General features: G+C 38.2%; 1 protein-coding gene across 7 annotated transcripts in view; it reads left to right on the top strand.

Annotated features, from left to right (window-relative positions):
• Window positions 1–26,502, top strand: part of LOC145492265 (hemicentin-2-like) — a 153,099-nt gene that overhangs the window by 23,813 nt on the left and 102,784 nt on the right. For 3 of the 7 annotated variants that reach the window (XM_081471661.1, XM_081471660.1, XM_081471659.1), the window contains exons 3-10: window positions 1,351–1,623; window positions 8,150–8,422; window positions 14,353–14,604; window positions 20,482–20,739; window positions 20,995–21,042; window positions 23,776–23,855; window positions 24,813–24,868; window positions 26,093–26,268. In XM_081471661.1, coding sequence (XP_081327787.1) covers window positions 1,351–1,623; window positions 8,150–8,422; window positions 14,353–14,604; window positions 20,482–20,739; window positions 20,995–21,042; window positions 23,776–23,855; window positions 24,813–24,868; window positions 26,093–26,268 — 1,416 coding nt within the window. The remainder of the gene's footprint in view (window positions 1–1,350; window positions 1,624–8,149; window positions 8,423–14,352; window positions 14,605–20,481; window positions 20,740–20,994; window positions 21,043–23,775; window positions 23,856–24,812; window positions 24,869–26,092; window positions 26,269–26,502) is intronic. The other 4 variants (XM_081471656.1, XM_081471657.1, XM_081471655.1 and 1 more) reach the window with 2 other exon arrangements.

Genomic DNA, 26,502 nt, shown 5'->3' with positions numbered 1-26,502 from the left:
CCCTGTTAGAGTGCCAATTTGGAGGGAAGATATTTAATTCAAGTCACTGAAAGTCTCATCATTATAAATTTGGAGACATATTTTGGGCAGTGCACAAAACAAGTCACTTGTTTCTAATAAGTTATGAGTCCAAAAACGTTTTTATATTTAGCTCGTTTTATTGAGTTCCACAGAATAATTGTAAGATTGATACTTGCTCGAGCTTTAGAAGTTAAGCAAGAGCATCTCCTGGACGTGATTGTGCATATAATTCTACTGAATATAAATTGAATTTAAGGCTCATAACATTTTTTGAAATCCAGGTGGGAGGGGGTATTTTGCCTTAGAAATCCAGGCAAGAGGGGGAGTCTAGTGCTTCAGGAAATCCAGGTGGGAGGGGGGTTAGAAATTGTGCCCATCCGTTGGGGTGAGTAGATTTTTTCTGGACTAACATGTTAGGGAATTCTTTTTGAGTGTTCAACTTGATATCTCATGAGAGAGTGAAGTGAACGAGTGAGATATCAAGTTGAAAACAACAAGAAAAATTCCATATGTACGTGTACAAACAACCATATACATCTATTGTTTTCATTGCTTATTTTATAAACATTCTAAAACAAATTTTTGATGATTTTCCAAGATTATTGACCACTTTTCGAAGATTTCAAAGATTCTAAGAAAGTTGTCCGAGGACCACACAAACGTTTCTGAACATTTTCCTATAATTTCTGAAGATTTCCAAAGATAGTCAGTAACTGCCCTTTCAGAACCTATTTCCAACGGCATTGTCCTACAAATGGCTGAAGTTTTCACTTGCCAAAACTGCAAGTGAAACCCGGCCCAAATTAAAGGATACTAGCCAAAACCAAATTGTTGCTGTATATTGTCTGATTTTAAACATAGAGTCGATCATGTTGTTTGTTATGTTATCCAAACTCTGCTTCTCCAAATCATGATAATTTTGGTGTAACATGCACACCTACAAAAAATTGCTAAAAATTTAAGAAATAAACAAGGTGTTTTCTTGCCAAACACTGCTATATTTAGTCATGGAAAGAAATATGACTGGGGCAGATTTTTATCACATGCCAGCTATAGGTAACCATTTCTGAATTGTGAATGCACATCACACAATCTGCAAAACAAGGCTATTAACACTTCATTTCCCATGTGCCTAACATTTACTCATTTCAAACTCGTTATCAAAAATTTAGTTGGTGGATGGCTTGCCTGGGCTATTACCCTTGGGGCAAATATGCAGAGAAAGTTACTTGCCTTAGAGGAAAATGTAATTGTCGCAGATGAGTAGACAGGTTTTTTTTAGCCTTCAGCTATTGTATGTGCTGACTTTTCCATGTATATTCTCTTCAGTTGAACCTAGTTTCACCAGCAGTCTCAGTGGTGACCAGACTATCCCTGAAGGGTCAAATCTAACTTTGGATTGTGAGGCAGCTGGTAAACCAACTCCAAATGTTACTTGGACCAGAGTATTGCAGGATGGTACTGCAGATGGTGATGTAGTGTCCTTTGGAAACCTTTGGGTCATTGTCAGCATCAACAGAACTGTCACTGGAACATACCGCTGTACTGCTTACAATGGAATTGGAAATCCAGTCAGCCATTTACTTTATATCAATGTTACTTGTAAGTACAGCCATGCACTTTTTAGGTAACGTAAAACTCAGTGTAGTTGATATATAATGTTTAGGTAAATGGCCCAATTGAGATGTATCATTATGCATGGCAGGCTAGGGTTCTCATCAATTTAGGGAGTAGATGGCTTGTTTCATGAAGCAGACAGCTGACACTGATTCAAATACCTCTAGGGAGGTCTTGGGGCAGAGCCCCCACTCAAAAATTTTGAAATTGCGGGGCTCTGAAATGATGTTACCCATTCTCTTGAGGATATATATTTACCCCCCTCCCCCCAAAAAAATCAATAATATTTTAGAAAAGGCCAAAACATCAAGAATATTGAGTGGTTATGAAGCCTTTTTTTCAATTTTCATAGCGTAGCGTAACTGAAAACGTACACCACACCCTCACCCCATGCCCCCATTCTCGCTACAGCCTTGACTGCCCTGAGAAAAAGACGGTTAAGGTGCAGTCATGCTCCGAAAAACCCGTGTTTTCTCAATCTATACACCTTATGCACATGTTATTTCACAAAAAGTATGCAGCTCAAAAATCGAAGTAGCTAGTTTTTTAACCTGTGACCACCTCTAAATGAGAATCCTGCGTGGTGACAAGATGAATATTAAAAAGTGACGCTCTTCGATACGATACATGAACACATTCAAACACTTAAAACAAAAGAGGTCAAATAATTAAAGTGCACCTAACCCCAATTCAGATAAACCTGCACGAGTTTACAGAAATTCCGCTACCCTAATTGACAACATACTTGTAAATAATATAACCAATCTCCTATCCTGTGGTAATATAATTTCAGATATCAGTGATCACTTTTCGCAGTTCTGTGTAATGTCAAATAACCTAATCAAAAGGAGTGTTAACGGATTTAAAAAAAGTCGGTGATTTTTTGCACTTTTCGGAAGTTAATTTTTAGTGGAGGTCTAAAATATATACTGCAGTGGAATAATTTCTCCACCAAATATGAACACCGATAAATTGTTTTCAAAATTTTACAACAAACTCAACAAGGTAGTTAACACCCACGTGCCTTTAAAATCTGTCTCAAAACACAGCAAGACAACTTTCTAAACCATGGATTACCAAGGGTATAAGGAAATCAATCAAAATTAAGAACAGCCTATACGATTCTAACTTCAAAGATCAATATAGACTATATAGAAATAAAATTACAACTCTAATTAGACTAAGTAAGAAACAATATTTTCATAACTATTTTCAATGGAATATTTCCAGCATGAAAAAGACCTGGGCAGGTATAAGTGAACTCATTAATCGCGGAAGGAAAAAATGAAAAAAATCCCTGCCTTACAGGATGAAAGCAGCGGTTGTTTAATCTACGATCAGAAGGAATTACCTTCCATCTTGAACAAACAATTTGCTTCATGTGGAGCAGCTTTAGCTGCTAAGCTACCCCACTTGGAACGCCATTTTTAGGAATTTCTTGTTAATAATCCAAAGGTCTTTTATTTCGATCCTGTCACTTTTGGTGAAGTAGAATCAGAGATATCGCTATTACCTTCGCAAGTCACATGGAGTTTACTCGTGCCCTGTTAATATTTTAAAAGTTGGAAAATGTTTTATTAGTCAACCACCAAAGGAAATAATAAATGCTTCGATCCTTGAGGGAACCTTTCCTAGTAAATTAAAGCTAGCTAAAGTGGTCCCTGTCTTCAAAAGTGATGAGGATACCGACCCCAATAATTATCGTCCTATATCGCTGCTCTCTACATTCAACAGAATCCTTGAAGGACTAATGTACAAGCATTTAAAATTGTTCTTTGAGATAAATGGTCTGTTTTATGAGTCACAGTACGGTTTTAGAGAGAAACACTCCACACAGCATGCATTAATTGATATAGTAAATAGGATCCAAAACAACATGGACAATAGGATGTTCTCTACTGGAGTGTTTATCGATCTGAAAAAAGGCGTTTGGCACGGTTGATCATGAAATTCTATTACATAAGTTGTACTGCTATGGAATCAGAGGAATTATACTAGAATGGTTCTCATCCTATCTTAAGGGAAGATCCCAAGTAACCCAAATCGATGGGCATGATATGTCTCACCTAAAGAACTAAATCCTTGTGGTGTCCCCCAGGGATCTGTGTTGGGTCCTCTCTTATTTCCTATTTATATTAATGATATTCTTAAATCTTCTGATAAATTAAATTTTTTTCGTTTTGCGGACGACACCACTATCCGATTTGCTCATAAAAATTTAAAAGTACTTGAACAAGTAGTTAACTCAGAGTTGAGTAAAGTTTCAGAGTGTTTAATTGTAAATAAGCTTACTCTAAATATCAAGAAATCCAATTTTGTTATCTTTTGTCTGACCCAGAAGAAGACTAATAAGGAAATTAGTATCAAAATGTATGATAACAGTGCCAATAAGTTCTGTTCTCCAATCGTAAAGATTTTGTGAAATTTCTGGGAATTCTTATTGATTGTAACCTAAAGTGGTAGCACCATATCGACTTTATCTCATTGAAAATAAGTAAGACTATTGGAATTCTAGCCAGACTAAGACTCTGTTAATGATTTATCGCTCACTTATTCTGCCATATTTATCCTATGGGATTTGTGTATGGGGTCGCGCAGCCAAGTCGTACATTGGCAAAGTACTTGTTCTCCAAAAACGAGCTCTTTGACTGATTTATTTTGCACCCAGTGATGCTCATGCTATTCCTCTTTTCATTCAATCAAAGATTTTACCTGTAAATATGATCTATTTTGATGTGATTGTGAATCTCATGCATGATATTTGGAAAAAAAATTAGCCCCTTCGCCTATCAGAGCTCTTTTCACTAGATCAAATGAAATTCATGGGTACAACACAAGGCATGCGGCGAAAGGGAATTATCTTCGTAAAGAAGTTAAGTCGGAAATTTTCAAATGCTCTTTTTCGAGAACTGGAGCGATATTATGGAATCAAATTTCTCCAGACTGGAGAGATTTATCTAAACCAATCTTTAAGAAAAAAATTCGTAGATTTTTATTTGAGACTCTATCAGATAGGGATGACTATGTTGCAGTGGACACCCTGACTCAAGTTCTTAAATTTAGTTCCTGATTAATTTCAACCCATAGTTTAGTTTATCTGTAGTAAAATCATAGTTCCTAGTGTCAATCAAAATATGTGAATGTACTTGTATTAAACGGTTTTGTAAATCCTTCTATAAGTAGTTGCATAACAATCTTGTTTATGTATTAATGGTCTAATGTAAATATAGATGTGGCCTGCCTAGATTAGCCCAGGCTATCTGTGGGTTCGCGCTGTTACTATTGTCAAGCTTTTTTAACTTAATGGGTATATGTTTCTGTAAAATTGTAAATATGCGAGTCATAATAAAGTTGTTGTAAAGTTGTCACCACACACACCAAATTCTCCCAGCTTTGTTTGGACCTTGATTTGCTTCAGCTGGCCATGAGAAACAGGGGTGGACATAAGAAACAACTGCAGCCTATTGGCAAAATGTTCTCAGTAGTTATGGTTGTCTGGAGAAGGGAAACCGGAAGGTGTGCCATTCCTGTGTAGTAACAGTTATTGGATAGCAATATCTCTCACACTGGGGTTTATATTGGATTCAGGGCTGATAAAGCAAAAACAAATTCAATTAACGAGCTCCTTTGAATCCCTCAAGAAAAGTTCACAAAGAAAGAATTTTTAATAATAGTGGAAAAGGCATTTGTTTTGTTAATTTAAACTGTCTTGGCAGTTAGTTTTCATCTTTATCATTGCACATGAGGATGGGTGTTGGTTAATTATGCCGAAATAAAAGCACGCTCAATACATGGTTCTGGGTTGAAAATTCACCAGCACCTAGCTCATGTATTTGTAATGTTATTATTATTTATTGTTATTGTTATTTATTATTTATTATTAAGTTATTGGAATTTTACATTACCATGTCATACTCAAATACAGAAAATAGATCAATAAGTACAAGTTATTGACTAGAAGAACCCACTGGGATTTTTAATGAGCCAGATTTCCTTTGATCATTAATATATCTCTGTCTGAAAAAGGAATCATGAACTTTAATAAGATGAAAATACCATTATATGTACATAAATTATTTCCAAGTAAAATGTGATTAAAGAACACTCAAACCATTACTTTCCTTCTTGTAGCTTATCTTTTAACTGATAACACTACTTTAATAGTCCTTAAAATAACCGAGAATATCATGCTCCGGGGAAAAAAGGCCAGAGTACAATATTTTCTAAGTGTCAAAACATGGAGATTTTATAGGATTGCCAAGGTCAAAAATTTCCTCAACTACAGAGCCAAAATAGTAAATATACTTCTAATCACTTGACATTTCTAAATAAGGATCTACTACTGTAAGAAGAATGGAATGAGTTATTCCGTGGAAATTCTATATTAATTTCAGACCGCCAGGTATCTAGTCTTTTGAAAACAATTCCTGGCTGCTGGGCATCTAGACACAGTGTTCTAGGAATATTACCTGGTTCTCTTGAAAATATTGTCTAATCACTGATTCCTGTTAAAAACCTGATTGTACAATTGTAAGTACTGTCATTGTGGACATGATAAGGCCACAACTATTATCCCCAGACTGCAGTTTTGTGTCTTCATCATGACTAGCTGTATAGTTCATCCTTCTCACAATACCAGTAATAATAAGAATAAGAATAAGAGTAATCAGTAATAATAATTGGACCGAGTGGAGTACAATTCAGGGAGTAATCGTGCGAGTTATTTTAAAATTGGATGAGCGTGAGGTCGATTTGAAATTACAAGCACAATTACTCCCTGAATGGTACAACATGAGGTCCAGTTAGTAATTAATCGAGTCGATAACAAATTTCGGAATTGAAAGTGTCTTTTGTGAACTTCTTTTGTGCGAAAACATATGTAACACGTTTCATAAGTTTTGAAAACTGTAGGAAACATTGCAAAGAAAGCCATTTAAGTGTGCACAACTGAGGTGCAAATCACATGGGTATCCAATCACAGGTATCCAAATTACAAAAAGTTCAAATTGGATACCTGTAATTGGACACCCACGTGATCGCATGCCGATTACGTGGCAAATAGGCATGCAGAGAACCAATCATGATCGAGAATTTCGTCATAGATACGATTATTATAATAATAATCATAGTGTCCTTTGGTTGCGCTAAGTGTGACCGAAGTGTTGTGTCAGACTTGAAGACGGTGCGAATGCCTTGTTATTCTAGGCAGCGGTGGAGAGACTCCGAAACTCCTTGGACATAAGGTAAAACGGCGGTGGATTTAAATTACGTGACGGGCTCTCTTCTTGGGGTTGTTCAGGCCTTTGTGATCTTCTGTACAAAAGAGGAGGATATCCATTAGAAACAAACTTCTCTCCAGCGATTACTGATGGTTTGGTAATAATGGATTCGAAAGACACACAGCAAGGAGTGTGAACCCAACTCCTTGACAATTTCAGAAACTCAGTTCAGTGGCATTTGAGGCAACAACAGTAATATGAATACTCTGATTGAACTCCATAGTAATGCTAAGCGTCATCAAGTTTTGAAGGCTAATAGGAAAGAACTTTAGGTCGCTCTATAGGGAAATTGTCTGGCATATGATAGAGTTAGAAATTTTTGTATAATTTCCTAAGTTTTCATTACTGCAACAGTGAACCTCCTTGGCGACAATGACATGAAACACTACTACACCAATTTACATTAAAAAAATAAGTTATAATGAAAAGAATAAAATGGAGAATAACAGGGATAAAAATAACAGTTAAAAATCTGAACAGGTTGTACTCTGTACTTCCAAACTAGAAAATACCAGGAGTCTTGGGGGTAGGGTGCTGATTAAAACTTCCTTAGTTTCTAGTAGGTGCCCCAAAAAATTTTCCTGAAGCCAAAGAGCATGTGAATGTGAGGTGTCATGTATTACTTTTGGTGTCCTAAATGGTTTTTAATCATAACACGGCTAGGTTAGTCAAGAGGGCCAATAACTAAAATCAACTCTCTCTCTTTACTCTCTTGCTGGTCCAACATTTTCCAAGAATTGCATGAAGCACTGTCCTGAATGATCCCACAAATCTACAAGGGTTGTTTACAGGATCATTTGTGGGTTCAGTTTAAAAGTAATCGTCAGTGTGACTCCAGTCTGAGTTTGTGTTGCCATTTGTTTAAATGGGTACCGAGGAATTTAATGCTGGGGGTAACCCTGTGATGGATTAACATCCCATCTAGGGGGAGTTAAGTTATCCTAGTCGCCTTACGCTGCGATATGGAAATGTGAGATTAGCACCAGCCTTTACCTTACCGTTTTTCTAACATTATAGGAAAGCCACACAAAAGAGATTTTTTCTTGTTGTCTTAGCTTAAATGATTTTCTTTAAAGCCCTCATTTACATGGATGTACATTGTAGACCATTGTATATTTGTATGCATCGATAGCTATGGATGGCAAATGTGTTTGGTAGGCATTTGAATACTTGTACAAAAGCAAGAATAAATGAGAGATCATAATCTTTTTTTTTTCTTAATATCTTTGCAGATGAACCTGAAAATGTCCACCTAATCACAAATACATCAAGCAAAGTGTGTACAGGAGTTGTATTAAACTTCACATGCACTGCTGAAGCTAACCCACCAGTGCATACTTATTTGTTGTATCAAAATGACGTTGTGATTAATAATACGGGAATATCAGGAACTTGGGTAAAAACAATGGAAAATGATGGCCAGTTTGTGCTCAGATGTGAGGCTAATAATTCTATCCCTATCCAAGGGATTGGAAAAAGTGGCAATACTACCTTGACTGTTGATGGTGAGTTTGAAGTTATTTTTAAAGTAAGTTCAGTTGCCAGTTGCATATTTAGAGCAAAACATTATCTCAGGTATCCAGTGACTCAAAAAGATTAACCAGGTGTAATCAAGAGGGGAGATTGAAGCTGATTGTGAGGAAAAATTGGGGGGGGGGGGGGGGGGCTGGGATGTACATGTAGACTGGAAAAAAAAGTGTCGGTTCAAGTTAACGCCTGACGGCAAGGATGTTGATTTCTTTTAGAAACCAGCAAACTGTCAATTTCACGCAACGCATAAGCTCAAAAATGTTGATTTCAGGCAGGAGCCATAATCGGGGACGGAGACCGTAAGCGCGCGCCATTTCAAGTATTGGGGTTGTCCCCATGATATGGGACAATAATTCTATTTTTATAACAAATTGCGCCATCACCTGCGGTACACGCGCGTACATGCTGCGAGGATTTTTGCGGATGTCGCGCGGGGGAAATGGCGTCCGAAATTCCCGAAATGTTTCATGTTTTTGCCCCACGACTCAACGCGTTTACGTCTGTTTGCTTAAGTATTTTCGTCGTAAGCTGCTCCAGTTTGAGTGAAGTAAGACAGTGTCGAATTTAGGTATGTTCCGCTGTAAGCTTACATATATCGCTGACTAAGTTGTGTTCCGACTGATGCTTCTTTTACATGAGCTGTACATTACATTACTGCGAGGAATTTGTCAGTCTATCGCGACCGAAAAGTAAAACACAATAATTGCTAGTTTGAGTTTCGCTTGAATTGTAAGCAACGCTTGATGTTTCATCAAGGCTTAATAACTTTACGTCCGTAGATACTGCTCAGTTTTATTCGTGTAAAAATCCAGTAAATCCTCTGTTGTCGATGAATGAGAGCGCCCGCCGATGCGTGTTTTGTACAGTCAGTAAACATGACAAATTGTACTTCCACCGCACTTTCGTGTGAAAGCGTACATCGAAGTCAAACAATAGCTCCATAGTTTTTAAATATGTTTAAGATTGATAAATGTTTGAGAACATATTAAAAGCTAAGCTGGAAATATGTGAATAAAGCAGAAACAATCAGCAAAGTTACGATGACGCTTTCTTTAATCAACTTGGAATAACGATTTCGATTTTGATGATCGAGTTATCAAAACTCCTTGTCTATTTTCATTTTCGCAGTGTAAAACTTCACTATGCTTATGTTGAAGAAACACACATGATGTTAGTAGCCTTTTTTGCATTCGTGAAATTTGTTGCAGCATCTCAGCACAAAAGATAACGAAAGAAATCTTTGTCAAGATTTGTTGACAATTGAAAACACCGACTCGGACTTGAAAGTGCACGAGCTGCATGCACTATGCAAATGAGCTAATTGTACGCGTCAGACTTTCCTTTCAAAAACTTTTGCAAACTCACCAAACAAGCAAAGACAATAAGAAACCATCAAAACAGGTTTTGGTTATGATAAAGCATTGTCTGAGAAACTCACAAATTAACTCGATACCAGAGTAGAGAGTTTTCTTGCTATATTCTTAAGCATACGCGTAAGCTTACAACTAGCGTGAGCAGGTCTTATTATTCATTCCCACCTCGCGATTGAAGTCTTGTTCTCGACCCTGAAAAACCCACCTTTTCCGTTAGCTCAGAGCATAAAACTACATATAAGCGTCCTGGTTCGTATTCCCTGCCTTATTCCCTGCCATCGCTGTGAAAAATACGCAAGAGAATCTCTCAACTCTCACCATTTGATCACGCAACGTGACAACATCCACGCGAGAGCTCCTGACATGTGGGTGAATCCGCGCGGATATATGACGTCAGGATGGCGCAATTTGTTCTAAAAATAGAAAAATTGTCCCATATCATAGGTGCGCGCGAATCCCGAGACTTGCGGTCTCCGTCCCCGATTATGGCTCCTGTTTCAGGTGGAAATAGGTTAAAATGCTGATTTTACGTTAATGCCTGACGGCAAGGATGTTGATTTCTCTTAGAAAGCAGCAAAATGTCAATTTCACGCAACGTATAAGCTCAAAAATGTTGATTTCAGGTGGAAACAGGTTAGAATGCTGATTTCACATTAACACTTGAACACAAGGATGTTGATGTCCCTTAATTAGAAAGCAGCAAAATGTCAATTTTTCACGCAACGCATAAGCTCAAGAATGTCAACGGATTTCAGATGGAAATAGGTTAAAATGTTGATTCACGTTAATGCCTGATGGCAAGGATGTCGATTCTCTTAGAAAGCAGCAAACTGTCAATTTCATGCAATGCATAAGTTCAAAAATGTTGATTTCAGGTGGAAATAGGTTAAAATGTTGATTTGCGTTAATGCCTGGCGACAAGGATGTTGATTTGTCTTAGAAAGCAGCAAAATGTCAATTTCGCGCAGTGCATAAGCTCAAAAATGTTGATTTCAGGTCTAGATAGGTTAATATGTTGATTCATGTTAACATGTGACAGCAAGGATGTGAACAGGATTTCACTTAGAAAACAGTGAAATATTGATTTCATCAGAGCGCAAGACCGCAGAAATGCTCATTTCACACAAGGGCAGTAAAATGCTACTATCAATCAATGTGGATGTCACTACTAAACAGTCAAAGCAGAGGGCCTATAAATAGGGCTGACAGATTAACAGATTAACCCTTCTACGCAAATCCCAGAAGTTCAAAACACTGAAAATCATGTCAATTTGAAATAAAATCAGCGCAACCTTGATCACAGATCTATGTTACAATCGATCAGTACTTGGTGGCCATTATCTGTGGGACTCTCTGTGGCAATAAATTTAAAAAAAAAAACCACGTTAAGAAACGTCCGCAGAACGTGATTGCAATGCATGCCGGGAAGGGTCTTTACACCTCGTGCGCGGGAAAACATGGCGGTCGATACAAGACATATTTTACAAGTCTAAAACCAGTTCTTGCTTTCCAAACTTTGACGCTAGCAATGCTTGGCAAATGGGCCACAACTCACGAGAGGGTTTTTTTCTTGGGCAAGAACTGCTCATGGACTTTGCTGCCTGGAGCAATCTGACTTCAAACGCCGATAACACGATTACGGTATATCAGCTGCCTTCAAAGTTTCAGAACACATTTTGATTTTGTAAACCGTGTTGATGACTTATGGGTTTATCAAGGCTTTATGATGCCTCTCAGCCACCAGGCAGGCATACAAGGTACTTTAAAGCAATACTTAAGGTATTAGTCGACATAGCTCTAATGCAACACATCTCTTTTTTGTTCGATGGTATTTCCTTTGACGCTCGATCGATTCACGTGTTGTGTTTCACGTCACAATAACTGAAGTAAACAATCTGTTCCCAGATTTCCGCTCTATATACTATTTTCCTTTGACTTAAAGACAGCTAAGATTCTGTGGAATACACTATAAACAGTCTGCCTGTTTGCTGTTCAAAAAAAAAAAAGTAATAAGGTTTCTTCTGTTTTTCGTCCAACAAAAGATCTCTAAAAGATGCCGCTTGGAAAACTGAGTTTTTTTGCATACGTTATTTCTCGAAAACGAAGAGCCACCCAGTGAAAAAACTTCAATGCAATGTTTCTTGGGTAGAACGAAGCCCACATGCCAGAATTCAGCTATTTTTGAGCACTTTCAAAATGGCCAAAAAATCTAGGGGGCGATCTTGCCGGTGGCCTTTCATTTAATGTGCAGTAACTGTAATTTTAATGTGCAGTAATTATAATAATTTTAACAAGTACATGTAGATAATTTCCATGTTGCGGTGCGTCAGTTCAGTAATAGATCACAGATGACATCAAAATGTGATATAAGAACAAATATGTGGCACACAAGCCATTAGGCGAATGTGTCAGTCCTGACTAAAATACGTTTTAGGAAAAAACTCGCAAAAGCAGTGTCTGAAATGTTTTAAGGTTGAAAAAGAAAGAGTCTCTTGGGATAGGATAGTGACAAATTTCCATGAGATATGTTACAAACAAAGTTGGTTATGTAGTTGTACTGATGACTTGTTGGAGCCAAATTCTTTCATGGTGGCCCATGAATAGATTAGCAAGTACATGTACTGGTGCCAATGGGGAGCCCATGGCGATGCCATCTATCTGATAATAATATTTCCCTTGGAATAGAAATTATGTCTGTCTATTCCAAGGGAACTATTATGATCAGATAGACATCGTCACCATGGGCTCCCCATTGGCACCGGTACTTGGTAATCTATTCATGGGCCACATTGAAAGAACTTGACTCCAACATTACCGTGGTCCTACAATTTATTTCTACCGCTGATGATTTGTTGTGTGTATAAACACAATTACCTACAGTTTTTTTTAAGAAATAGAAAACATGTGCCGTGTTTCTATCGAGTTTTAGTATAAATCTACTAGCGTTCTATCATGAATGCCGTGCTCTGATTGGCTTCGCTACCCACTATCTATTCTGCGATAGATAGTAAGTAGGGTAGCATTGTGCCCTTGCTAACAAAATAACGGCTGCTTCTTGGCATTTTCGAAGTGTCTATGAAGAGGATTTCAATAAATTTTTGAGCAGCTAGTAGATTTATAGTAAAACAATTAGGTTATTCGCTCTCAATTTCTATGCGTGATAGTTGGGGAGGGCGCAGCCCGAGTCAACTATCACGCAATAGAAATCTCGAGCTCATAATCTAATTGTTTAATGGAAAAACGAGTAGAAGTTTGCAAGAACGAGAAATGCTGTGGGAACATGAGCTGCCGGTGAGTGTTTCCCCAGCTTTTTCTAGTTCTCCCAAACTTTCTTGAGTGTTTCTAGAACTCGATAGTAACATGGAGAACATGTTTTCTATTTCTTTAAGAAAACACCGCGATGACAATAAGGAAAACAACTTGCTAACTTTGATCAACAAAATGTAAATTTTCATTGGTCGCGCCATCATTACGTCAGCAGCTCGTGCCAGTTCTGTGTTTCTATCAAGTTTTAGTATAAATCAACTAGCATTCTATCATGAATGCCATTCTCTGATTGGCTATGCTACTCACTATCTATTCTGTGATAGATAGTGAGCAGCGTAGCGGTGTGCCCTGTTAACAAAATGACGGCCGCTTCTTGTGTTTTCGAAGTGTCTGTGATTTAGATAAAGTTTTGCACTACTAGTAGATTTATACTAAAACAATTAGATTATGAGGTCTCGATTTTCTATACGTGATAGTTGACACGGGCTGCGACCTCGTCAACTATCACGCGATAGAAATCTCAAGCTCATAATCTAATTGTTTTATAGGAACACGATTTTTAACCAATCAGCATGCGCATTTTCTTATGGTTGTTTTGTAAAAATGTTTATTATATAAGGAATTGGCCGCACTCTTGATATTTAAACATTGAGAGTTGTGAGATACAATTGCCTACACCTTGTGTTATATAAATGTACGTCCCCCGTGGTCTTCAAAATTAAGTTAATAACTTAACCATGCATTCCGGCAAATTACCAGCTAGCCTCATAGTAAAATTATTATCTGATGGTGTGTCATGAGCATTCCATTCTAATTTGCACAATTTGGTATCTAATAGTCCCTTATCACCACTTTTCCAGCTGAATGGGTAGCATCTCAGTTGACGAGTTTTAGTTCTTACTTTTCTTTCAGCCAGTTTTCTCTCAGTCTGGTCACATGCATCACGGTTTTTTTCCTCGGGTTTTTTTCTGACACATAATTATTCAGACAAATGATGTGGTGATGATCATAGGACTGGATGATATGATGCAGTCTCCTCCATTTCCAACTAAAAGAATTGCAACGAAAATTTCTAGTTTTAAGTCTTCAGTTCATGTCTTTTTATGGCATGTACCCCCTGTTATCCATGCAGTCAAAAAGCTATGATTGCATGCATGTAAGAAAGTCTGTCATCAACCTTCTTACATTTAAGTATCGACCTAAGTTTATGCCTCGTTATGCAAGGGATCATGTATACTTGATGTACATTTGAATGTCTTTTTCAGTCCCGGCATCTGTGGAGCAGGCTGAAAATATACTAGTTGTCAAAGAAGGTGAAAATGTGGAAGTGAACTGTAGTGTGACTGCAGGTATTCCTGACCCAACTGTTGTGTGGACAAACATCACGTCTGGTGAGCACATCAAGGGAAATCCATTGAACATCACTAACATCAGCCAAGCTCAAGCTGGAGAATACAGGTGCGCTGCAAACAACACTTGTGGAGAGGACTCTACAGTGGTGGACATTGATGTGCATTGTAAGAACATAAGTAGATCTTTTTACTTGGAAAGTTTTTAAAGAAACGTTAGTAAAAAAGGGTCAAAGTGCTAATCAGTCCACAACATTTGTAAATATTGTTGGTAACACATTACAATATTCAGAGGGGAAGCCATGTTAGCCTCGGCTTGTTTTCTTGTGGGTCCTCTATTCAAGTTGCATGGGGATTTGGAAATCTTGGTTTTTTATGAGGGAGGAAAACTGGAGAACCTGAAGAAAAAGCCTTTAAGTAAGGCATGACCCAGCAACAAACTCAACCCAGTTCAGAATCAAATTGGGCCCTCACTGGTGGGAGCGAGTGTTCTCACCATTATGCCATCCCTGCTTCTCCTCCCCTATTCATGTTACCACGGACCACAGATATTTGTACCTAGTGTAACTTCACTATTTTTGTTTAGACATAGACATACTTTATTTAACGTGGAAAGGTACACACTTAGCTGTTCGCTAGTTTCCAGGTGCTCCACGATTTAAATTAAGTAATGTACAACATTATAAAAGCGTTAAAAAAAGGTATTTACATCAAGCTAATTTAAAAATCACTTAAAGAAAAAAAAAAGAAACGAGCTAAAAGCGATAAAATATAATCAAAGTGTATTAAACATGAAAATCAGTTTGCCGAATCTTTTTCAAAAAGTCTTTTGAGCCTGCCATGGAACGAATATCACGAGGTAGCATATTCCACTGCTTTGCTGCAGCATAACGCCACGACTTAAGACCATATCTGGTAGTGTTCACTTTAGGTATGGAAAGATTAAAATTTCCGCGAAGATTGTACGCTGTTCTCTTCTCAGTTATAAGATTTTTGAAACTGGATGGAGCCCTGCCTTGAACAATATTGTTCACAGTCAGTAACATGTCTTGGGTGCGACGATTTTCTAAGGTTGATGTTGATCCGATACGCCCTAAGAGCGCTTCGTACGTCGAGATCTTGTCGCTGTACACAAATCTCAAGGCCCTCGCATTTGTTCTTTCCAGTTTTTCTATATTCCTTCTTCCACAGTGATACCAAACCTGACTACAATAAGAAAAATATGGTAAAATAAAAGCTCGATACAAGGATTCCTTCGTTTTGCAAGGTAGAATGTTCTTTAACCTGCTTAGAGCGTTTATTTGGCTCCCCACCTTGCGACAAATGTCCGCAATGTGTGAATCAAATTTTAGTTTTTCGTCTAAAGTTATGCCCAGTAGTTTTATCTCCTTGGATACTGGAATCTCTTTACCCGCACATTCTATGCTGATGCCACACTGATTTGCATTTCCTAGCACCATGGCGTTATATTTTGTCGGGTAGGCGATCATTCCGTTTTGTTTAAACCAAGAGGTGGCATTGCACAGATCTTGGTTAATAATGTTTTCTACTGCGCGGGGACATTCGTTTGAAGCATGTAAATTGGTGTCGTCTGCAAAGCTTAATAAGCTGCTCTCGTTTATAGCATAGGCCAAATCATTCATATAAATATTTTAAAAAAGCGGTCCTAATATTGACCCCTGGGGTACACCACTACGAACGACATTCAACGATGAAAAACTGTTTCCCAGTTTGACTCGTTGGTAGCGATGTGAGAGGTAGTTCTGAAGGAGGGACCATGATCTTTCATCCAGTCCGTAAAATCTAAGCTTTTCCAACAGAAGATCGTGAGGGATACAGTCGAATGCCTTGCTAAGGTCCAGTGTAGCAGCACCAATAACTTGGCTTTGATCAAGTTTTTCTTTCCACTCTTCGGTAAGTGTTAATAACGCCGCAGAGCAGCCATGCAATTTCCGATACACGAACGTATAATCGTGGAAAATGGTATCAAAATAACTACTCATCTGAGTATGGACAATGCGTTCAAACACTTTGTCGAATGCGGGCAGCACGGTGACAGGTCTAACGTTTGCTTTGTCCAACACGCTGTCCTTTTTGTGTAAAGGTGTAATCTGACCATACTTCCACCCTTCAGGGACTTCTGCCATTGCAATAATAGTATTTATAAGATCACTTAGCGGTTCAGACACTGATGGTGCCGCTGTTTTGACTGCGCGTGGCGGAATTAAGTCATATCCCTGGGCTTTGTTTGCCTTGATGTCGTTGAGTATTTGCCTTACTTTGTGGTGATTTGCAAAACGAAAAGTAGAGCTCTTACTGGCTATGCTGTTCGTAGGTAAGCGAGAGGTATGTGACTGATGTTGGAACGGAGTGTATGAATCGATTGTTAACCTATCGGTGATATTTGTAAAATGGTCATTAAAAATCTGTGCTACTTGAGCTTGATCGATAATCGTTCTGCTGTTTTCTTTTAAAATGATCAAATCGCTTTGCGCACGTTTCTTTGTGTGTAAAAGAGGACGTAGTGACCGCCAAAAAGCCCTGTAGTTTTCAGCACGTGAGCAGCACAGATGATCGAAATGTTTAACAACAGACTTTTGTCTCATGGAGACCACGCGATTTCTTAACACTCGGTATGCTTCCCAGCCGTCTGTTTTCCTTGTTTTGTTAAATTTCGTTTTCGCTTCCGAATGGCCTTTCTTATCTCCGGTGTAATAAATTTGGATTGGCCTGAAGCCGCCTTACGCTTTCTCATTCTGATGGATGCATGATCGTCAAGCACATCGGTATACATCTTTTCCCAAGCCCAACAGATGTCATTGATGTCTTCGAACACATACGCCACATTAAACAGCACACATGCAAGGTCCTTATTAAAAGCATTCGCATCGAAGCTTTTAAAACACCTGCCTTTCGTAAAAACGGTCTCTGGTTTGGATAATTTCTTGTTAAGAATAGTGTAGACCAGTTTGTGATCACTCAGGCCTGTCTCCATTGTTCGGAGAATTTGTTGCTATAATGTCCAAGCAAGACTCTCAAGAAATTGAAATCCTTGTTGGCTCCTTTATGAGATCGTCCAAGTCGTAGATGTCACAGATATCTAAGAAAGCTCGACCTTGTTTCCCGCTGTCTTGTGGTTTTAGAATATCGCAATTGAGATCCCCCAAACATAACACACTAGCGCGGTTTGAAATTGCTGCGTCTAAAATTTCGCACATGTCGCTCGTAAACGTCTGGTTTTTTACTGACGGTGGTTTGTAAACATTAAGTAAAGACATAAGTCGCTGTCCAAGCTGAATGTCGACGAGTATTGCTTCCACTGCTTTGCTTCTAATTCTCACTTGGCTTGAAGGAATGGATTTGCGAACATACAATAAAATACCTCCACCGCCTTTCTTGCGATCCTTACGGTAACATTCATATCCTTTGACCGCGAACTGAGAATCTGGAAATGATGCATCTATCTTCGTTTCTTGTAGATACAAAATGTCGAACGTTTCGATCCAGTCCTGAAGTTCACAGAATTTTCCAGCGAGAGCGTTTATGTTGAAACTTCCGATAATAAAGTTCTTATTTGCATATCTGTGCAAAGTGTCGAAGAAGTCACTATTCGCATCGTTTAAACGCCCACGATCTGAAAGTTCGCTTGAATTAAACGAATCGAAGAATGAATCGCTAAACTGTGGTAGAGAACAAGTCAAACATTTCCAGTCTGCTTGAAAGTTGTGAAGTTTTTTGGTGTCGTCCCTTCGTAGCCCCACACACTTGCTGTGATAGTTTCTTTTGCAGCCTTTGCACAATATGGCCGCCTGATTCTTCCTGACAGTCTTGTTGCAAGAAGAACACTTCGGCTTTGCGGTCGGGCCTGAGTTTGGCTCAATATCGTGATGTAGAGCAACATCTGAAATCCATAAGCACATGTGTCCATGTTTGGTCCATTTGGTTTGAGCTGTCCTGATTCTGGACTGGTTTTGAGTCGTCGCTCGCTTGAAGACATTCAGTTTGTTTGACGATACGGCGCTCGAGTTTAAACTCTCTGATGATTAATTAATTATTGTTGGTGAATGCTTTTCGACACCGGTTTTCCGTGACACAAAGATACAAAATAAGAATATAGCAGAAATAAAGCGATTTAAGCGACTCACTTGCATGTCGCTGCTATTTCGATGATATTTGTATGCAAGACAAATTTATACTTGGGTTAAGTAGTGTTAACCAGGCTTTCGAACAACACGGCCAACACAACACGGCTTAAACTCTTCTTTGTTTTACTCCCCGTGTTGTTATAATTTTTGTCCCTAGTTCACATGATGTCACTGTTATCATTGTAGTGTCCTTTTTGCTGTAATTTCTTACTTGTGTGGAAATGTAACTGTTAAAGATAAAAACAGTTTCTGAAGTCTGTGGAGGTCTTAGAGCTACATGCAGGTTGCCTTGGTTGCCTTGTTTGACTTATTGGGGACGAATTTACACACTTCTCTTGTTGTAACTTTTCTATACCACAAAAAGCATTTGTAGTCTGCTCAATTACTGTAAGCAGTCCCAATGTGGCCTGATGGTTGAAAACTTTGTCTTGTACTAGCTTGTACTTTGTAGAGGTCTATAATAATTTGTAACTTAAGGAGAAGATTTTAGTCTTTTTTATGTGTACATTTTCACCTCATGTACTTTGTCATTAAACAAAAGGCATGCCATATCTGTTTGCTTGTTTTGTTTTGTTTTTGCTTTAGACCTCTCTTTTATTTTATCATGGTTGTATGATTCCCTATAATGTGTATGTCATAAATTAAATGGTCTCAAGGTAGGAATAGTGTTCTTTTTTTTTCCTGAACAGCTGCTTTAGTTTTATGTTCACTGTCTTAGTCCTCCATAATATATTATAAGATATTGTTGAGATACAACTTACCATTGTAATTTGGATAAAACAACCTCATTGCATATACGTATACACTGTTAGTAGTGGTGCTAGTACTGGAAAACCCACAGGCCATGGGCATTGACCATTTAGTCAAAAATTCCTCTAAAAGGGAAATGTTTTCTATCGTGTTATACACACCACTGGTATTTGTTGGCCAAACCCATGGAATGCTTACATGGCAGCCAAGTTAGAGCTCATTTGACAAACTATCTGGGATTTTTCAACCATGGAGATGCCATGCCTCCTAGAAAGTGTATTAAACTATTGGCAGGCAACTTGCAGGGAGCAGAGATGGAAACTGAAACATAAGTTCCTGTTGAGTCTAAAGAAGAACAATGACATAAGTGTTTCCACATGCGGAGAAAGAACAGACACTCTTTTCTGGTCCTTATATGAGGAAGCAAATTTAGCATACCAGATTTCAGAGCATTCCATTGTTAGCGTAATGACCAAATTATCACTTATACATGGAGGCATTTTAGAAGAAAATAGCCGTTTAAGACATGAAGAAATAATTATAAGTTGTATGACCATTTGATAGTCACTGGCCAGAAATTTGTATGGAAAGTGAGGATTGTTTTAGTTTGGCTCAGACACATTCAAAATACAGCAACTGGAAAATATGACAGCTTTTGTTGCCATGTTGGCTCCAGGAGCAACTGTCGAGTTTACCTCGCAACTGTACTGTGCAACCTTGATATTATGAACGAACTTTGTGATGACATGAGAAATTCACTCTCATACATATGCTAATAAAGTGTAATATTTTGAAGTGTTTTATGATTGAATTCCCTCTACATTCGGTCAGATACATTGTATGGTGTGGTAAACTAAAGGTATGCTAACACACTACTTGCTGCAGCCTTTGATGTTTCAGGACTGGTTTATAACAATATAATGATAATTGGCTCATTGTGTAGTGTTAATATATTTGGTTAAAAGTCCAAAACTCAGAAATTCAAAATATTCCAATTAGATTCTACAGCAGAGTTCGGGAAAGTAAACTGAACATTCTGCACCAATTGCAGGCATGTTTGTGATATCAAAGTTGCACTTCAGGCAACATTCTTTATTTTACTGAGATTAAAGGCTTAAATATATGTTTTCCCTTTGTTTTGTCTTTTAAGACCCACCAACGGATACCGGGGAAAATCACACTATTGATGTGCCTGAAGGAGATTCAGCATCAATTTATTGCCCAGTACTTGGAAATCCTCATGCCAATATCACCTGGTACAAGGGAAATGACACATCGTTAGGCACTGTGATAAGTACCACCAACCCTCTGGAGTTTCTTGAGACTGTGTTGAATGACAGTGGATGGTATACTTGCCTTGCTGAAAACTATTTAGGAAGTGTTACTCTCACGGTTCAGCTACGTGTTGGTAAGTTGTATGGTTTTGTTTGGTAATAAGTTATTTTGCAAGCCTTCAGACACTATAGCTAATATTATGAGATAAGGCAGTCCTGGCACTTATTCTTTGATTATTAAATTAAAGGAGGTCCATACCTGAAAAATTTTGTAACAAACATAATAATTCCCTTCATGTTTTGCCCTGCTAACTAGTTCATCATTTATAATATAATTATATAACAATTTTTGAGGCTTTATTAAAGGTGTATTATTTTCCTAATCACAGTGAAACTAGTACAGAGTACACCCACCTCATCAAAACCAACCACTAAAGGTAAGGGGATTTGTTTTGGCACTAATATATTGTGGTGGCATAAATTGATGGTTACAGGGATTGATACAGCAACATGCTATACGTTGTGAGTTCCTGAAATCCTCATTTTCAAGATGAGGCTTATTAGCCAGTCTTTGTTATTGAAGTCTCATTTTGGCAGCAAAGGTTACACATGCAGCCTCACTTTGAAAGTGAGGATTTTAGGAACTAATTAAACTCAGCATCATCTCCCATAGTGGCCTGATAGATTCAGTCATGATTTTGTTTACGTAACCAAGTGGAATTGAGTTCTGAAGTGTGTAGGTTGATTGGATAAATTAATGAAATAAATTAATCGCTGCCCTGTTAAGTTTTATGGTACCTCCAGCCTGAAAAAATGTGCACCTTTTAGTTTAGTCAACTGTAGAGAGTTGCACCCCAGCTTGATGCAATACAATAATAAGGGTACTACCTATTGTCGTTAACGCAAATAAAATAGCAATAATTTTCTTTCTTGGAAACACAAATCACGATATTTTGTTCAATATATCATGGTAATTGTTTGTGCTAATCTCACTAGCAATGCAGTGATATTCAAAAGGACTGCAGATATATCTCTTCTAAAAGATTTTTGCAATGATTGCAAAACATACTTATGTTGACAAGTACCACGTATTCTCCTATTTATCATTATTTCGAGTTTTGATCTCACTTTGTTTAAATCTCTCATTTTTAGAAGCCAAAACTCTACATCACCAGCCACCATGCATGTTTGGCATGGCTTATGTTTGTCATGATTGGAAAGTATATCTCTCTTGCAAAAAGTAGATCTTCGCAGTCTCTTGGACTTAATTTCTCCATCCATCGCTAAAATATTTCAGAGTAGCTTATATTTACTCAATCGTACAGGTAGGTTGACTTGGATACCATCTGTGAAGAAATTTTCACTCTGGTCGAACTGCATGGAATACAAAAGAAATGAAGTGTGAACGACAACAAAATCAAAAGATAAGACAATGCGAATTTCGTGCTTAAAGTATTTTAAAATACAAATCAAATCACGGGTTTCGACGCAGAATTCGATGCAGCCAGAATTTTAATGTGTATGTTCAAAATAAAACACAGAAACAATGAGGCCAAAACGTGGCAAACCATCAAATTCTCTAGCCAAGAAAAAAAGTTGCGGGCTTAATTTCCACATCTGCTAAACACGATCGTCTTCCCAGGCCTCTTGTATGAATTCTTTGACCTCGCCAACCTTGTTGTTGCAGTGGATACATGATCACAGTCATAAATACCTCTCCCAGCTTTCATCTACGAGTGAGCAAAAGCTGATAGGCAAAAGACAACATATTTACAAAAGCAAAAACGGCCGACTTCAAACCTTAAGGTGTTCGACAAACCCGTACCCAGGCTCTCCAGTAAACCATGTGACAAGCACTCCGCTCACCGTGACAAATCGCGGAATAAATGATTTGGATCATGACATTGCGTGGTTTACACTTCGTGTAAGCAACACAAAACTTGTTCGTATAAAGTCAAATTTCAGCTTTGTGTTGAGAAGTCCTTGAATCGGCCAAAGTCCCTTCAAAGTCTTTGAATTTTTAGACAAGTGTTAAGAAGTTCTCGAAATTGAGTGTTGCATTTTTTACTCAATCCAATGCTCTAAGAAAGGCGCCCTGGGATAAAAATCGTGTACTGAAAATACATTTAAGAAAGACTAACTGCAAAGCTAGATTCCATGAAAGACTGTTAAGGTAAACAGTGATTGTTAGATCATACATTCAGATAGTACACTAAATTGTGCTATGGGCCTTCAAAAATCTTTAGGGAGACATCACAGATGTCTCCAAGATTCTGAGCAGCAAGTTTTCCTGCTTGGAAACTTATTTTGTGTCCTTGAAAAGACCTTGAATTTGTTTGACCAAAACTGTTCGAGCCATGACTTAAGGTAGGCTCTGTGCATGCTGTTTCGAGCAAACTAGAGATGCAAATTTTTTCAATCTACTTTGTTCAGCAAGGTTCTGCTTCAGGCCCATATCACTTAATTACCTTTGTTTGTTAGAGAAGCTAGGAACTCTACTAAGCTGCTCACTCCCCCTCCTAATGGTGACTTCATATGATGCTTACACTGTTGCTTTTAAGTAGGCAACTATAAGGATATGCTGCATATTTTTTTTGGATTTATTATTATTATTATTATTATTATTATTATTATTATTCTTATTCTTATTCTTATTCTTATTCTTATTCTTATTCTTATTCTTATCATCATCATCATTATTAATACAACATGAACTACAGGATATGCTGCATGTAGTCATTCGGTCCACCAGTCGTTCTGGCATGGTGGTATGCAAATTGTGTTACTGTCCATGTCACTAAATGGGATCTATCAAATCTAGGTTATCATGGTTGTTTGCCTTGTGACAAATTAATTGCTGTACGTCTAAGATTTGAAATTTGTTCAACACTACCAAGCTCTAATATAATTATGTCTACATATAATGTGAACTCACTATCAACAAGTTGAAATAAAATTATGTTGTTACATAGATTTTGAGGTTGAAGCAATGTATGGTGCCATCATGTGTTACAGTCAAAGGGTCTTCTCTCAGCCCTTTTGAATAAGGAGCTTTATAGACGTGACATAAGAATTTTTCTACTCTGTGACCGGGCACTTACTAGTTATCGGAAAGTATTTGTATTTTTTGGGTGATAAGTATGTGTGTTTAATTTGTAATCCATTTGTAGAAAGAACCATTAATGCGATGGCGACCATAGATATAAGCTGTGATAAACGATTAGACGTGGAGAAAAGATTTCCCAGTTTGGTAAGTTTTGCATGTGGCTGACAATCAATCCATAAAATAGCTTAAACTGCAAGAGCTTTCAGGCTCTAGTTATAAAGACTTAAATGCCGTTTTAAAAGCCCCCTGCACTTTGTACCGTAATTTAATAGTGCAGCTACTTTGTTCCCGTATTTGGGTAGCAATAGTTTTAACAGTTTTACATAATTATTTATCTTGCTAAATATATACTATGGATAATTGTGTGTGGTGTTGTGTTTTGATGTATTTGTATTTGTTATCTTTACGTTGTTGTTATGTTATGTGGCGTGGTCTATTGTTGTTCCTTTACGTTCAGCTGATCTGCACCACTTTAAAACCTCAATTTTCATTCGTTCTTGTAAATCTACACCTCTTTTGTTCTTAAGACTAGGGGCATTTTTTTGTGTTCTTTTTGTATTGTTTCGGAACCTTAGAAACCTTGTAAAATGTGCAGCTCGCCGCTTTCCGTTATGTTCTTCTGTGGTGTTGTGTTTGTTGTTACTTTCCTATACGTTATGTTGTGTTACGTGATGTGTTTTTGGTTGTGTTGTATTGTTTGGTACGGTAGCGTTTGGTTGCGTTGCGTTGTGTTGCGTTTCGCTGTGATGGGCGGTGTGGTGTTGTGTTATAGTTACAGAACCTTGCACACGTAATGTATATGCACATTGGAAACTTTCTATGCTGTCAGTAGATGGTTTTGAGTAAGTCAATATGGGGAGCAGGGATGGTGTAGTTGTGAGAGCGCCTGTCTTCCACCAATGTGGCCCGGGTTGGATTCTGGCCCGGGGCCATTTGTGGGTTGAGTTTGTTATTGGCTCTCGCCTTTCTCCGAGGGTTTTTCTCTGGGCTCTCCAGTTTTCCTCCCTCCACAAAAACCAACACTCCAAATTCCAATTCGACCAGGATAGATGACTCTAAATATAGTAACTTAGTTATTTTTGGTTATCTTTTTCTTTTAAGGCTTGTGAACGTGTCAGACACCTGGGCTGTTTATCCGCCCAAGCTGTTGACAGTAGGTATGATATATCCTTTTCCAAAGGCTTACAAATAACGAAAAATTGCGCACTCACAGCCTCATTTACTTAGTGTATACTCTTTTTTGTGAGAAACTTTTTGAGGTATTTTTTTTAGAAAATAAATGCCTCTTAGTGGGCAAGTCAGGGTTAAATGGATTGGTGAATGGGTAGATGGGCGGTGTATGTATTTCAGACCATTAGACCTTTCCCGCATTCCAACAAACAATGGCGCCGAGTCGGCAAAAATACAGTAAATGTATGAAAATGTGCACCCCAACCTCGCTCTGGTACTATTGTTCGAACGCACTGAAGTGGAATGCGGGAAAGGTCTATTAGATTAATACTACTCTAAACAACCAATCTAAATGCTCCTTGTAACAGGCCGGATGTGCCGATATTTGTTGACGTCATCTAAGCACCGGTTCAGCAAGATGGCGGACAAGCAGTTGTCTGTTTCGTAAACGGTCGATGCCATTTTCGCGACACTTAGAAATTAAAGAAAAACGAAAATTTGTCAGTAACCAGCCAGTATCGAACCCGAAACTTCTGTTTCATAACGTCCCCACTACACTACCAGGTTGGTCCGCCAATTCTCCGCAAAATTTAATTATAAAACGTGACTTTCTTAAATGTTAACGATAGAGTTACCCCAATCATCAAATGTAAGCTAAAACGGAAATTAGCGGCGGAGAAACTAGTGTCGCTCTGCGATGTTTCACCCAGCATTAGTATGATCACGGTAACTGAAACTATAATCCGATATCTTTGGTTTTTGAGAAAAGGTGTTTTGGAACATGGATATTGTGGAAGTACGAACCATGAGTTGGAACTACTTTGTCTCTTTTATTGTCGCTCTAGGTTTGCTTAGGTTTGGTCTTTGTGTCGATAGAACTTCTGTTCGTGACATTTATTCTGAGAGATTGCTTAACTTGGATACCTGGATAGTACAGACACTTTTGCTTGCCCCTTTGGTGTCTGTGTTAAGTGGGTCCCACTGTATTTGATGTTTTTGTAACCGTGACATTAATTATTTCGACAAATTTTGCACCCCCGTAAAACAGGTAACATACAGTATGAGATGCTGTAGTGGTGCCACGAAGCGCTGTTAATAATTGTAAAAGATATAGCTTGTGCCCGATAATGGTGAAAACTCAGGAATTTAGTGCCATTCCTGTGACTCTAGGTTATTCACAGGTAAAGTGCGATCCTCTTTTTGTTTTTTAGGTGTGGCAGTGTGATCATAGATTTCGAGATGAAATTCAACCAAAGTAAAGTGGTTAATGAGGTGTTGAATGTTCTGAAAACAGCCGCAAAAGAAGACAATTTTGATGGGTTCAAAGTCGATCCCAATTCCATTGAGCAAATTTCTCCTCCACCCACGGGCACACCAGGCACAAAAAGTACAGTATCTTGGTTTTATTTTCCTAGCAGCTTTCACTTCTACGTGCCTTACCGTTGCCACCTAGACAAGTTTTTTATTAGTTTTGACACTTTTTGACAACTGTGTAGGCTTGGTGGTCTCATGGTGTTAGTGCTCAACTCCCGATCGGGCGGTCCAGGTCGAGTCCTGGCCGGGAACACTATGTTGTGTTCTTGATTAAGACACTTAACTCTCACAGTCCCTCTCTCCACCC

This window comes from Orbicella franksi, chromosome 7 (assembly GCF_964199315.1).
Source record: "Orbicella franksi chromosome 7, jaOrbFran1.1, whole genome shotgun sequence".
Lineage (NCBI taxonomy): Eukaryota > Metazoa > Cnidaria > Anthozoa > Scleractinia > Merulinidae > Orbicella > Orbicella franksi.
The sequence above is the reverse complement of the archived record's forward strand: the minus strand, read 5'-3'. Positions and strand labels throughout refer to the sequence as shown.